Genomic DNA, 12,878 nt, shown 5'->3' on the forward strand with positions numbered 1-12,878 from the left:
TTTAATCTTTCAAAAGAGCGAAATGCAGAAAATGTGTACCGACACAAACGTGATGAGCTCTGAACTTTATTTATTTGTACATGTATTAAAAATAGAAAGTAAGTCATCATCTGGCGACTCGAATACATGGTGTAATACAGTACATAGAAGTACCACCGTTTAAACGGTATCGTTTCGGTTGTTAACAATCTTGTAAACGTTTACAAAAAATTGTAAACGTGGGAGCCTTAATTCTTAGTAACCTTAATTTAATTGATCATTACTGTGGAAGTTGAGTAGGGTGGGACACCGGTTCCCGGTATCGGTCCTAAACCGAATAGTAACTTCGTAAATTACCGGTATATACCGTGTACTGGATTTGATACTATTGTAATTTTGTAAAAAAGAAAAAAGAATAGTTTATATCTCAAAAAATAAGAAGATTTTTAAATAAAAACAGCCTACAAACACGTAAAACAAACTATGAACTACTATTGTCATGCGGCGAGTACGGCTTTCACGGCAAAGTTGATAACTGTCATATTTTTATAAAAGTATTTTGCCCCTAATGTTCAAGATAATGATATTTATGTACTCAGCAGGAAAATATAATTACTTATACTGTTTTTAGTTAACGTTTTTAAGTTTTAAATTTCAAAGAAACAACAAGAAAACAAATCAAATACTTGAGTAATCAACGGCACATCGCACATAGTCCTACAAAACACATCGCACACAGCTTTTGCCGTAATGACAGAGCAAATCCAACATAATTTTATGACAACTGTTAATTCAAACAAAGCTTTTTATAAAGCAATTAAATCCTTTTCAACAGTTTTAGTCTCAAAACACACATAATCAATACATATTTAATGTTTCCAGGTTCTATTCTTTCATTATCACATGTACAAATCCACCCGTGAATTTACGATTTAAACATAAATGAGACCGAAAATATTCCAACAAAATATGCTTCCTTTTGTTTTTGGTGTAACACTGGAACCTATTATTCAACATGTACAAACTTTCTTAACAAAATAATGAAGACAGAACTTCAATCAAAAAGTGTGAATGTCAACGGCTCTTTGATGGTGATAGAGTAAATACATCAAAGGGTGGCAGATTCTTTTGAAAAGCTTATGCACCTGTCAAAGGTCAATTCGTGTGTATTACACATTTAGATCTGCGATACTTTAAACAACAGAAACATATTTTACATATTGTCTTGTTGGATTAATGCAATTTGGTGAGGACAATTACCTTTTTACTTATGAAGCAAAATGCTATAGTTCAATTGAAAAATGAGAAATGTATAAAATTGAAAGGTAAATTCAATATTTATAAATACCAAATCCTTATTATTTGTAAAGCGTAGCTGCGTAGGTATGTCCTATTCGACTTCTACAAGGACTGATTAAGTTAACATGAAGATGTAAACAAGTAATTTTGGAAACGGTCTGTGCATATACATGTATGTCCAAATGTTTGGGTTTATCTTTCTAAGTCAATTACCGGTCTAGTAAAATACAATGTTTGTGATGCTGTTGTAGTAGAACAGACTGCAAACACAAGTGACTTTGAAAAAACATCTTATAAAATTTCTTACATGTAATTTCAAATTGCAAAGTAAGCCAATCATTCCAGTGATTTCATTTATTACATTATACAAAAATATCAGCATCATAAGAAAATTTTTATACAGTAATAATTAGCTGTACTGAGGTTTTGACTGGAAATACTTTTGAGAGATTTAATGGATCCATTTGGTGTAGGTCTAGACCAATAACCTGTGTGCAAAATTTCAGTTCATTAAACAATTTTGCTCACCATTTTTGTGTTGCCTTAAAAATATATGGGTTACTTTTGTTGTCTGCGTCCACTAAGGTTTGTCCGGAGCATAACTCAGTCACTATAAGTCAGACTGACTCAAAACTTGGTATGCATGCTTCTTTCAATAACTTGAAGTGAAGTGCACAAGAACAGGTACTCTGCACTTCTTATTTTTTAGTTATTGCCCTTTGTTAATTTTCATACCTTATTATTGTCCTCGCCATTTCTCCTAAACTATAAAAGCTATTGACTTGAAACTTCATAGGATGATAGATCTCATTAAGAAGAAGTGCAGTGCACAAGAACCGGTACTCTGCACTTCTTATTTTTGGAGTTATTGCCTTTTAGCGGTATTTATAAATAACCTATATACGTGACAGCTATACTGTTCATCCAACTCGCGGAGTTCTAGTTTTTTCAAAATAATTAGTCTGACTGTGAAAAAAGACCTCAAATTGAAACACTTTTCACTCAAATTTGGCTAAGAATAGCACAAAAATACAGTTTTTAAGTATGTTTCTTTACTATCTTATGTATTATGTTTCTGATTAATTTAAGGTTCTAAGCTGATTAATGTAAAAAATTCAAATTTTTAAAATATTTTTTATGCTTTTGGACCTCAGCTGAGCTCCTTTACAACAGAGATGCTCAATACTAACTTAATTATATACCGTGTTTCTTAAGATACAACCACAGGTGCTTGGAACAAACTTTTTTAAGTTTTATATGGGCTTATATACTATAATAAGATATATCTTAATATACATATATAGGCTGATTATGTAAAATATTTGATTATGTGACTAGCGTCTGTGAATACAACCAGAAAAAGTAATCACTTGTAAATCTTTTTTAATTTATTATGTTTTTAAATATTATATACATGTACATTTAATATTATAATTTCTACAAAAAAGTAACTAGGAATGTTTAAGACTCAGGACTGGTAATAATGTGGGTCTATATAAATTGTTTGCAAAATTTTAGATAATTTGCTTCCTCCTTTTTTCTAGAATAATAATTTTCATGGTGCAAAATGACCTAAACAATGAAACACTTTTAACTCAAATCTGCCAAATGATCACATCAAAAATTGATTTTCAATGTACAAAATTAATGTAATTCTAAGTATATTTTGTTTTTGTATTTATTCCCAATTTTATATGCCCTGGTTGATAAATGTAAGATTAAATTTTACGTTGTTAGGCTTTTGGACCTCAGTAGAACTCTTTCAATAATAAATTCAATTTTTCAACTGAATAAGTTATCATTTTTGCATTGGTTTCATGCCATCTTTTGTCATTAAATCCCAAGTTTTCAACATAGATAAATAAGTCTTAAAACTACCAAACTCTAAAGACTTTAACCATGTCAGATTTTTGCATTGTCACTATCATAAATTTTGATCTAGTTGAGAAAGCTATTGACTGTGGACTGACCAGATCACCATCACTTCCGACAATCTCATCCTGTATTTGTCCATGCTTCTCCATAACATGTATTTTGTTGGATTTAAATCCGCAGATAAATACATCCCCATCAATCAGTGAAGTTAACCCCCCTGGTGGATTAGCTAGTGGCATTGGGCACTGTCTATTAGTGCCACCTTTTTTCAAATCGACTGTTACGATCGTTTGATTGCCGCTGTCAGACACGTAAACCATCTTCCCATCATGCCTCACTGAAATATAGAGTGGGTCGTTAAACAGGCTTTGTTCTTGGTCTTGATTGGTCGCAGCTATTTCTTGAAGTTGCGCTCCTTGCATGTTAAGTATTTTAATGTTTGGAGGGTCGTCTTTGGGACATGTCACATAGAGTTTATCCTGATGGTGAGCTACTCCGTAAAACTGGCTTGGTTTCACGGTTAATTCATTTGAACCGATCTTTTTGGCTGGATGAATGGTGGAACTGATCGTGAAGTATTGAAGTTTCTTTTCTCGTGGTAAAGATACGATTACTTGATCATCTGATATTGCACACAGATCCCATGGTTCAGTTGATAGTTTTGTCTGTGTAACAAGATGGAAATTTGAATCGGCTACTTTCAAGTTCTCGTTATACATATCCACAAGTACGATTCTTCCGTCAGCAAGTATACATGCTCCAGTTATGTCGCACACTTGATACTTGTCACTTTGGGATTTGACGTAAAACTGAGTCATCAATGTTGCTTTTCTTGATGGTTTCTTTTCAATCTCAATAGAACCTAATGCTTCTGTGTTTTTTGTGAATTCTTTAATTTTCTTGTCTGGTTTAAAAGAAAATTGGATAGGGGAACTATTTTTTTGTTTAACGTCTGCCAGAAATTGCTCATAAAAGGAGATTTGCTTTGAAAGTTTCTTCATTTGGAGGAATATTTTGCTTTCGATGCCGTTTTGTTTTGCCATGTCTAGGTTGTTACTAGCTGTCTGTAAACCCATGATTGCTTCATTACAGGCCTCAACTCTTTCTGTTATATAACCTTTCTCATCCTCATACAAACTGTCCATATTTTTCGCTGCTTCATTTTCTAAAGTGGTAAATAGGTCCTGGATATCTTTTTGAATTTTAGCGATTTTCTTGTTGTGATCGCCTTTGCGAACGTCGAGAGATTTCAGACATTTTTCTGCTCCTTCCCGAGCCTCTTCAATTTGGTTCCTAAGATTGGTCATGTGTTTTATCATAGACAGGCAGCTTTTGTTCGTCTGCTTGCCATGTATTTCAGGAATGTAGATCAGACCATCACATTGTCTGTGATCGAGTGTAGCACAGATAGAGCAGCAAGGTTCGTCATGATTCTTGCAGAAATAACGCAGCAGTTCACCAAGGTGCCGCTCACAGATCTCAACAGTTTCGTCTTCTGTTATGTAATGTTTCACTTTTGGCATATTGCGACGATCTTGAACAGTGTGATATTTTGTAATCTTGAGATTTTTGTGGTGTTTGACACAAGATTCACAGAAATATTCGCTGCATTCCACACAGTATCCTGCTGCTTCATGATAAAAGCTGTCCCGCCCACATGGTCCGCAGTAAATTTCAGTGCTCATTGATTTAGCCTGCCGTTGTGGTTTCATAACTGATGGTGTGGGTGATTTGGAATAACGAGGTTTTACTGACTGCATGGCTACAAGCGCTGGAGTAAAAGTATTCCGTGCATTTTTCGCTGTTAAAGCAGATGAGTATTCCCGCATTCTCTCAAGTTTGGTATTATTGATGCGTGCTGTGTCCGGCGCATATATGACGCTGTGGCTAGTCCCAGGGCGGAAAAAGTTCCGGCTTGCCATTCTGTCTAGCACACGTTCAACGTCGTGATATTTTACTGAATATACACTCATTTACATTGTTTGTAAAAATCAGATTATAAAAATCCAGTCACATGATTTTTGTTCCATTACATTAAACTTTGATGGCTATTTTTTCCATGTAAAAAGCTTAACAGTTTTAATCCTCAATTTTGACAAGAAAATTCTTAATGTCATTTTTTATCACTTTTTTGATGAGTGTTTTTCATGCCACTTTTCTCAAAATATGTAATAAGCCATTTCTTTTCAGTACGTTATTCTACAAAATAAATGAAAAATTGTTACACTATAAACTAATAAAGTGCTTAGTTACTAACAGTGTCTTAGTTGGATACTGTAGGCCATATGATATTTGTGGTGAAGGGTTTTTAAATGCAGGAAGTACTACAGACGTTAAAATAAAACAACTTAATAATAACACATTTGGATTATATATTTTAACTTCCATTTATATGTAACAGTTAAATGTTTTCATAAACATTTATTCAAACTGATTAAGTATGCATCAAAGCTATATATACATTACTTATGAAAAGTGCACAGATTTATTAGGAAAATTCATTTTTTTTTACATCAGACATTTATTGCACGACCATATCTAAAGAAATAACTTCAAATATTCATTTCATATCTCCAGTTACATCACATAACAATATTCATAACTCTTGTAGATCTATTAAAGTCCAATTTTTAGCTCACCTGTCACAAAGTGACAGGGTGAGCTTTTGTGATCGCTTTTTGTCCGTCGTCCGTCCGGCGTCCGTCCGTAAACTTTTACTTTAAATGACATCTCCTCATAAACCACTAAGCCAATTTCATCCAAACTTCACAGGAATGTTCCTTTTGGTGGTCACCTTTAAAAATTGTTCAAAGAATTTAATTCCATGCAGAACTCTGGTTGCCATGGCAACCGAAAGAAAAAACTTTAAATATCTTCTTTTAAAAAACCATAAGAGCTAGAGCTTAGATATTTAGCATGAAACATCTTCTAGTGAGTGTCTACCAAGTTTGTTCAATTAAAAGCCCTGGGGTCAAAATTGGCCCCGCCCCGGGGGGCATTGATTTTCTCTATATGCATATAGTAAAAACTTAAAAAATCTTCTCTTAAAGAACCCAAAGAGCTAAAGCTGAGATATTTAGCATGAAACATGTTCTAATGGGTGTCTACCAAGTTTGTTCAAATAAAAGCCCTGGGGTCAAAATTGGCCCCGCCCCGGGGGGTTATTGATTTTCCCTATATGCATATAGTAAAAACTTAAAAATCTTCTTTTAAAGAACTCAAAGAGCTATGGCTAAGATATTGAGCATCAAACATGTTCTAATAGGTGTCTTCCAAGTTTGTTCAAATAAAAGCCCTGGGGTCAAAATTGGCCCCGCCCCAGGGGGTCATTGATTTTCCCTATATGCATATAGTAAAAACTTAAAAATCTTCTTTTAAAGAACCAAAAGAGTTAGAGCTAAGATATTTAGCATGAAACATGTTCTAATAAGTGTCTACCAAGTTTGTTCAAATAAAAGCCCTAGGGTCAAAATTGGCCCCACTCCGTGGAGGTCATTGATTTTCGCTATATGCATATAGTAAAAACTTAAAAAATCTTCTTTTAAAGAACTCAAAGAGCTATGGCTAAGATATTTAGCATCAAACATGTTTAAATAGGTGTCTACCAAGTTTGTTCAAATAAAAGCCCTGGGGTCAAAATTGGCCCCACTCCGTGGAGGTCATTGATTTTCCCTATATGCATATAGTAAAAACTTAAAAAATCTTCTTTTAAAGAACTCAAAGAGCTATGGCTAAGATATTTAGCATCAAACATGTTCAAATAAGTGTCTACCAAGTTTGTTCAAATAAAAGCCCTGGGGTCAAAATTGGCCCCACTCCGTGGAGGTCATTGATTTTCCCTATATGCATATAGTAAAAACTTAAAAAATCTTCTTTTCAAGAACTCAAAGAGCTATGGCTAAGATATTTAGCATCAAACATGTTCAAATAGGTGTCTACCAAGTTTGTTCAAATAAAAGCCCTGGGGTCAAAATTGGCACCGCCCCGGGGGTCATTGATTTTCCTTATATCAGGGCTGCCGATTTTCCGCGGATCCGCGGAAATCCGCAGATTACTTGAGCTCCTGGGTCATTTTTGAGATTGATGTAAATTCGACAAAGACAATAAATTCATGCGTCATATTTTATACAGTACCCAAAAACCGGCACGCTTCGGCTTTTATCGTTAAGCTAGCCGCCTATGGTACGTCTGTAAGCGCTTTTCTCATTGGTCATATCGAGTCTTTTCCGGCATTCTATTTTAGAATAACCAATCAAATTACAATTTACATTGTCGCTCTTGTCTGTTGTCAAAATGCGTCAAAATGTCAGATATTTGTCAAATTTAGAGTCCAGGAAATTGATTTTAGGGCATACCAAATCATCAGAATCCAGGAGCCCCCTTGACCCCCCGCGTATTTTCCGCTGATTTTGCAATTTGCTGTTGGCAGCCCTGTTATATGTGTATAGCAAAAACTTAAAAATCTTCTTTGAAAAAACCCAAATAGCTAGAGTTAAGATATTAAGCATGAAACATCTTTAGTGAGTGTCTACAAAGTTTGTTCAAATAAAAGACCTGGGGTCAAAATTGGCCCCGCCCCCGGGGTCATTGATTTTCTTTATATGTGTATAGCAAAACCTTAAAATCTTCTTTGAAAAAACCCAAATAGCTAGAGTTTAGATATTAAGCATGAAACATCTTCTAGTAAGTGTCTACAAAGTTTGTTCAAATAAAAGCCCTGGGGTCAAAACTCTGGGGTCAAAACTGGGCCGACCCCAGGGGTGTCATTGTTTTTAACTATATGTGTATAGTAAAAACTTTTAAAAAAATCTTCTTTTAAAAAGCCCAATGAGCTAGAGCTTAGATGTTTAGCATGAAACATCTTCTTATGGGTGTCTACCAAGTTTGTGCAAATAAAAGCCCTTGGGTTAAATTGGCCCTGCAACGTTGGGGGAGGTGGGGGTTGGGGGGGCCTATATACAGGTGAGCGACCTCAGGGCCATCATGGCCCTCTTGTTTATATTTATACCCCCGCACAACAAAGTTGTAAGGGGGGTATACTCAGCTTGTCCGTCCGGCTGTCCGGCCGTCCATCGGTTTTTTCTTGTCCGACCAATAACTAAAGATTCCTTTGACCCACAATCTTCATATTTGGCATGGAGGTTAGTCATGATTGGTAGATGATCCCTATCGATTTTGAGGTCACCAGGTCAAAGGTCAAGGTCACAGGGGCCTTGACATCAAAAAGCTTGTCCGCCCAATAACTTAAATTCCTTTGACCCACAGTCTTCATATTTGGCATGGAGGTTTGTCATGATTAGTAGATGACCCCTATTGATTTTGAGGTCACCAGGTCAAAGGTCAAGGTCACAGGAGCCTTGACTTCAAAAACCTTGTCCGCCCAATAACTTAAGATTTCTTTGATCCACAGTCTTCATATTTGGCATGGAGGTTAGTCATGATTAGTAGATGACCCCTATTGATTTTGAGGTCACCAAGTCAAAGGTCAAGGTCACAGGGGCCTTGACTTCCAAAAGCTTGTCCGCCCAATAACTTAAGATTCCTTTGACCCACAGTCTTCATATTTGGCATGGAGGTTAGTCATGTTTAGTAGATGACCCCTATTGATTTTGAGGTCACAGGGTCAAAGTTCAAGGTCACAGGGACCTTGTCAAAAAGCTTTTCCCCTCAATTGCTTCAGAGTGCCTGTCCAGAGTGTATTGATTTTGACATTTTCACATTTGAAGCATGTAGAAGTAGAATACATAACTTAGCAATGCACTGGCTTAGTTACCTCAGATTTGGCAGGGAGGTTGTCCTTGAGTTCTTAATGGCCACTGTCGATTCTGACAAAGTGGTATGCGGGGGTGTTCACGCCATGACAGTGGCAGTTCTAGTTTTTTTTAACTTAGAATTTTATTTTTTGTACTCATTTTACATTACAAAAGAAAAATACTTGAAACTTAAAATAATTAACCCTTATTAATACCAACATAACACATGACAAAATTTGTAACCTTGGCAACTATATTTCAAGAATAATGTCGGCTTTAATGTTGCAATTTCATTAGAAAATTATTCATGTCTTATTAGGTCTTCTGTATTATTCAGCAGCTGTTGTTGTTAAAATTTCTCTCAACATGCATGTACATACATGTATGATTATAAGAATATAAAAACAATGTTTGATAGCTCAGTTTTTAAAATTTTCAAGTTTATTTTTAGAAATCTTATATTTACATCCTTTTAACATTTATAATTTTAAATGAACAGAAATTTTCTATAAATCACATATTCACGATAAAGGAATATTAAAAATATTATTTTTACACATTTAAGATTTATTTCATTTATGTAGATCTTTTTTTTGAAATCAACTAAAAAAATTGTGTTTATGTCTTATAATACAAATATTCAAACTGTGCCTTAATTAGCTCTATAGTAAAATAAATCTCTTGCAAACATTATTGGTTAAACCGTAAATATTTTAAAAAGTGAAATGAATATAGATACTATCAAATGTACAAACCCATGAATGATTACATTGTTTTTGAATATTTGATTTTAAAGTTTAAAATCGGCAGAATAGATAATGTGTCAATGGCATTTTTATTGACTATTTGTGTGTATCGGGTGACGAATGATTATTGGGGGACCAATGATTGTACAGTGAAATTGTATCAAAATATGTGATAAGTAATTCAAGTACCTGTAATTTTGTTCAGTAATTTTGAATGCTTAAATGGTAAAAACCCATTGATTGTATTCTTTTCTTTATCATGTTCAAAGTGATAAGAAATTTTTGTATATACATATTGGTTTGGTCAATGAACTTTATAGCTCATTGTAAATTAATGAACTTGAAGGATTTTTCATGACTGCTTTGTTAGTTAAAGGAACTTGAAACATAACTCATTTATGTCACTTGCTTTATATATCTTTGATTTATATTGATTATTATTTGGTTTCGAGATGATCTGGAATTGTGAATTGGTTTTTATATGGTCTTTTAATGAATACTTGTCAGAAAATATTGTAAAGTTCTTTGTAAAAATTGAAGGATTTCTTTTATTTTGCTAGTCACAGTCATACAAATGCACTGTATTTTTTTTTACTGTGAGCTGTATCATATTATACTTTGGTTTAAACATATTTATTTTAGTTCGATTGCGAAACAAGTTCTTGCAACTTATATTAATCAATTTCGAGTCCTTTTCCTGGAACCAACCAGTACTGGTGTCATATGAAGAAATATGGTTGTTACCCAAGTAGGACTCAAACCCATGATCTCTGGGTTGAGAGGCCGACACCCTAACCACTAGGCCACTGCTCCCCTTACACTTTGTACTTTGATGTGAATAATAGTCTTTAAAAAGTTAAGTTTGAGTTAATTATTATGTCCAACAACTAAAGATTAATCATTCAGACTTTGAAATACTTGGGGTTGTTAAGCTGTCCTATTTTCACTCATTTGACATTTACAGTATATATAAAAGTGCAAATATTTCTTTAAGATTAAAAAAAATAATCAAGGAAACCTTATTCTGACAAGACAAAAAGAAGAGAAAAAAGTATTTAAAAAACACCAAATGTGTGCTTGCACTCCTAGCAGAGTTTGAACCAACGCCTTGTAAATCCTTTTCAAAGGAACAAAAAAGGTTTTGAATTAAGCACCTGATGCCTAAATTGCAAAGAGTTTTTATTTCTAATACATGTACAATATTTCTAATTTTTAAACAGCTATTACAAACAATCTTTGAAGAGTAGTGAGCTGTAACTTGTGGGACAAACTAGTGCATTCTGGTACAGAATCTAATATACAGTTATTTCATATGTGATTTGGGAACAGTCAAATTGTTGGCCCGAGGTGAAGGGGGTAGTGTTTTGAACTGTTGCCCAAGGCCGTAGGCCGAGGGCAACAGTTCAAAACACTATCCCCGACAACGAGGGACAACTGTTTGACTGTTCCGAAATCACGCATGAAATAACTGTTTTATTACCTGATCAACTTCTGTTTTAACAGTATTTGCAGAAGAAAAAAAGAACAAGAAAATAGTGTTGCACATATGTCAATAATTAAACTTAATATTTTTATTTTATTTGTCACGTCACGTCTGGTTCATGATCAAGATCAATGGATGCTTCAAGTGGGAATCCTCTATGACGTCAATGACGTCAGAGCACGAGAGGGAAACAGTCGAAACTATTGACCGGTCAACAGTTCGCGAACTTTGGCGTTTTTAGAATTTCAGAAAACAGATAATAATAACAAATTACATTTATATAAGGTATCAGGTAATAATATGTTTTGGTTACTGGTTGCTGGAATATTTCAGTGAAACAGTCTATGAACATATTAGTAAGTAAGTAATGACTTTATTTAATGAGGCAAGACAGTTGGGCACACCCAGTCTTCCCAGTAAACATACACACAAATGATGATATATGTGTGACTTTTGTTTTAGGGATTGTTTCCAAGTATACGTAACCCACAAATTCCGAGCTGCTATTGGTAAGACGAAGCTGGTGCGAGACGGAGAACATGTTCTGGTTGCTTACTCAGGTGGACCGTCATCAAGTGCCTTGCTATGTCTTATACAGGAGGTAATATAAAATTAAGCCTGAATTTTAATCTGTAACAACTGATTACATTTATGAACCCAGTTCTTTTTCAAATTACATCCAAGGTATGAAAATTAACTTAATTAACCCCTAGAGTACTAAATGAGATAACAAGTTGCACATCAGTGTGTCCTTTGAAGTTGTTAAGTCTATATTAGGTTAATTTAAGAGGTTTCAGTATAAACATCAGGATAAAGTGTGATCTTCAGAAGCATTAAAATCAGCAAATTACATGAAAATTGCAGACTCGGTTTAATTGAGTTTGTTCAATCATGAGGAATAATGAAAAAGTGCAACATCCTTCATCTCTCCTAGCACTGGCTTGAGCAAACTCAGTTTTTCAACAAAAGTTCTGGAATCATTGATCCGAAAGGACCAGAAAAAATATAACAACAATAAAGATACACTATTTTTGAATTAAGCATCCAACTGTATAGAATCTGGCAAGACTAAGCAGGCTATTAATATGCTCAGGATGATGTGGCTGTTGTTCGGTTTAATAGAGTCAAGAACATTCTTTCTTACTACAAAAACTGTATACTGATGTTTTTATATTAATAACAGGGCCTCAGTCAGAGGGCACACAAGAAGCTGAGATTTCGACCTGGAGTTCTGTTTATAGATGGTAAGAACAAGTTTGTAAGAACATTTGTTTTCAGAGATGTTTTGTTACATTTTGTACATTGTATTTTATGAGAGTATGAAATTTTTTATACAATTTGTTTTATTGAGAATAACCTAATTACAATAGCGGCAATTTTATTCTTTCACATATCCTCAATTAAGAAATATAGACTCGAAGTTTTGGTTTAGTTTGAACATCAGTCCTATATGGACATCTATCCATTTAACTGTCCTTGAGGTTATACAATCATAATGATTTTTTTAGCTCTGTCTCAAACTTCAGGGTTTTCGTTGGTCTGTGTACAATCTGTGAAGTTTCTGACCAATCAAGTACCTGAAATCTGAGTCGACCTTAGAAAATTTACTGTTAACAAGATTTTTTGGTAGCCAGTCAGGTGGTTTAGAAGTCAGCAGTTTCTTGATTTTACCAGATAGATAATGAAGGGCTGGAGAGTTTGTCTTCCTCACTAAAGGTTGTGATATTTGCCTTATGATATTTC

At 34.4% G+C, this 12,878-nt stretch overlaps 1 protein-coding gene across 1 annotated transcript in view; it reads left to right on the forward strand.

The window, feature by feature from the left end:
* LOC132754012 (cytoplasmic tRNA 2-thiolation protein 2-B-like) overlaps positions 1-12,878 on the forward strand; it is a 34,928-nt gene that overhangs the window by 8,425 nt on the left and 13,625 nt on the right. Inside the window, exons 3-4 of the mRNA XM_060744600.1 lie at positions 11,598-11,736; positions 12,319-12,379. Coding sequence (XP_060600583.1) covers positions 11,598-11,736; positions 12,319-12,379 — 200 coding nt within the window. The remainder of the gene's footprint in view (positions 1-11,597; positions 11,737-12,318; positions 12,380-12,878) is intronic.

The sequence above is a fragment of the Ruditapes philippinarum genome, unplaced genomic scaffold (genome assembly GCF_026571515.1).
Source record: "Ruditapes philippinarum isolate M1 unplaced genomic scaffold, ASM2657151v2 ctg1503_1_1_1_1, whole genome shotgun sequence".
Taxonomy (NCBI): Eukaryota; Metazoa; Mollusca; class Bivalvia; order Venerida; family Veneridae; genus Ruditapes; species Ruditapes philippinarum.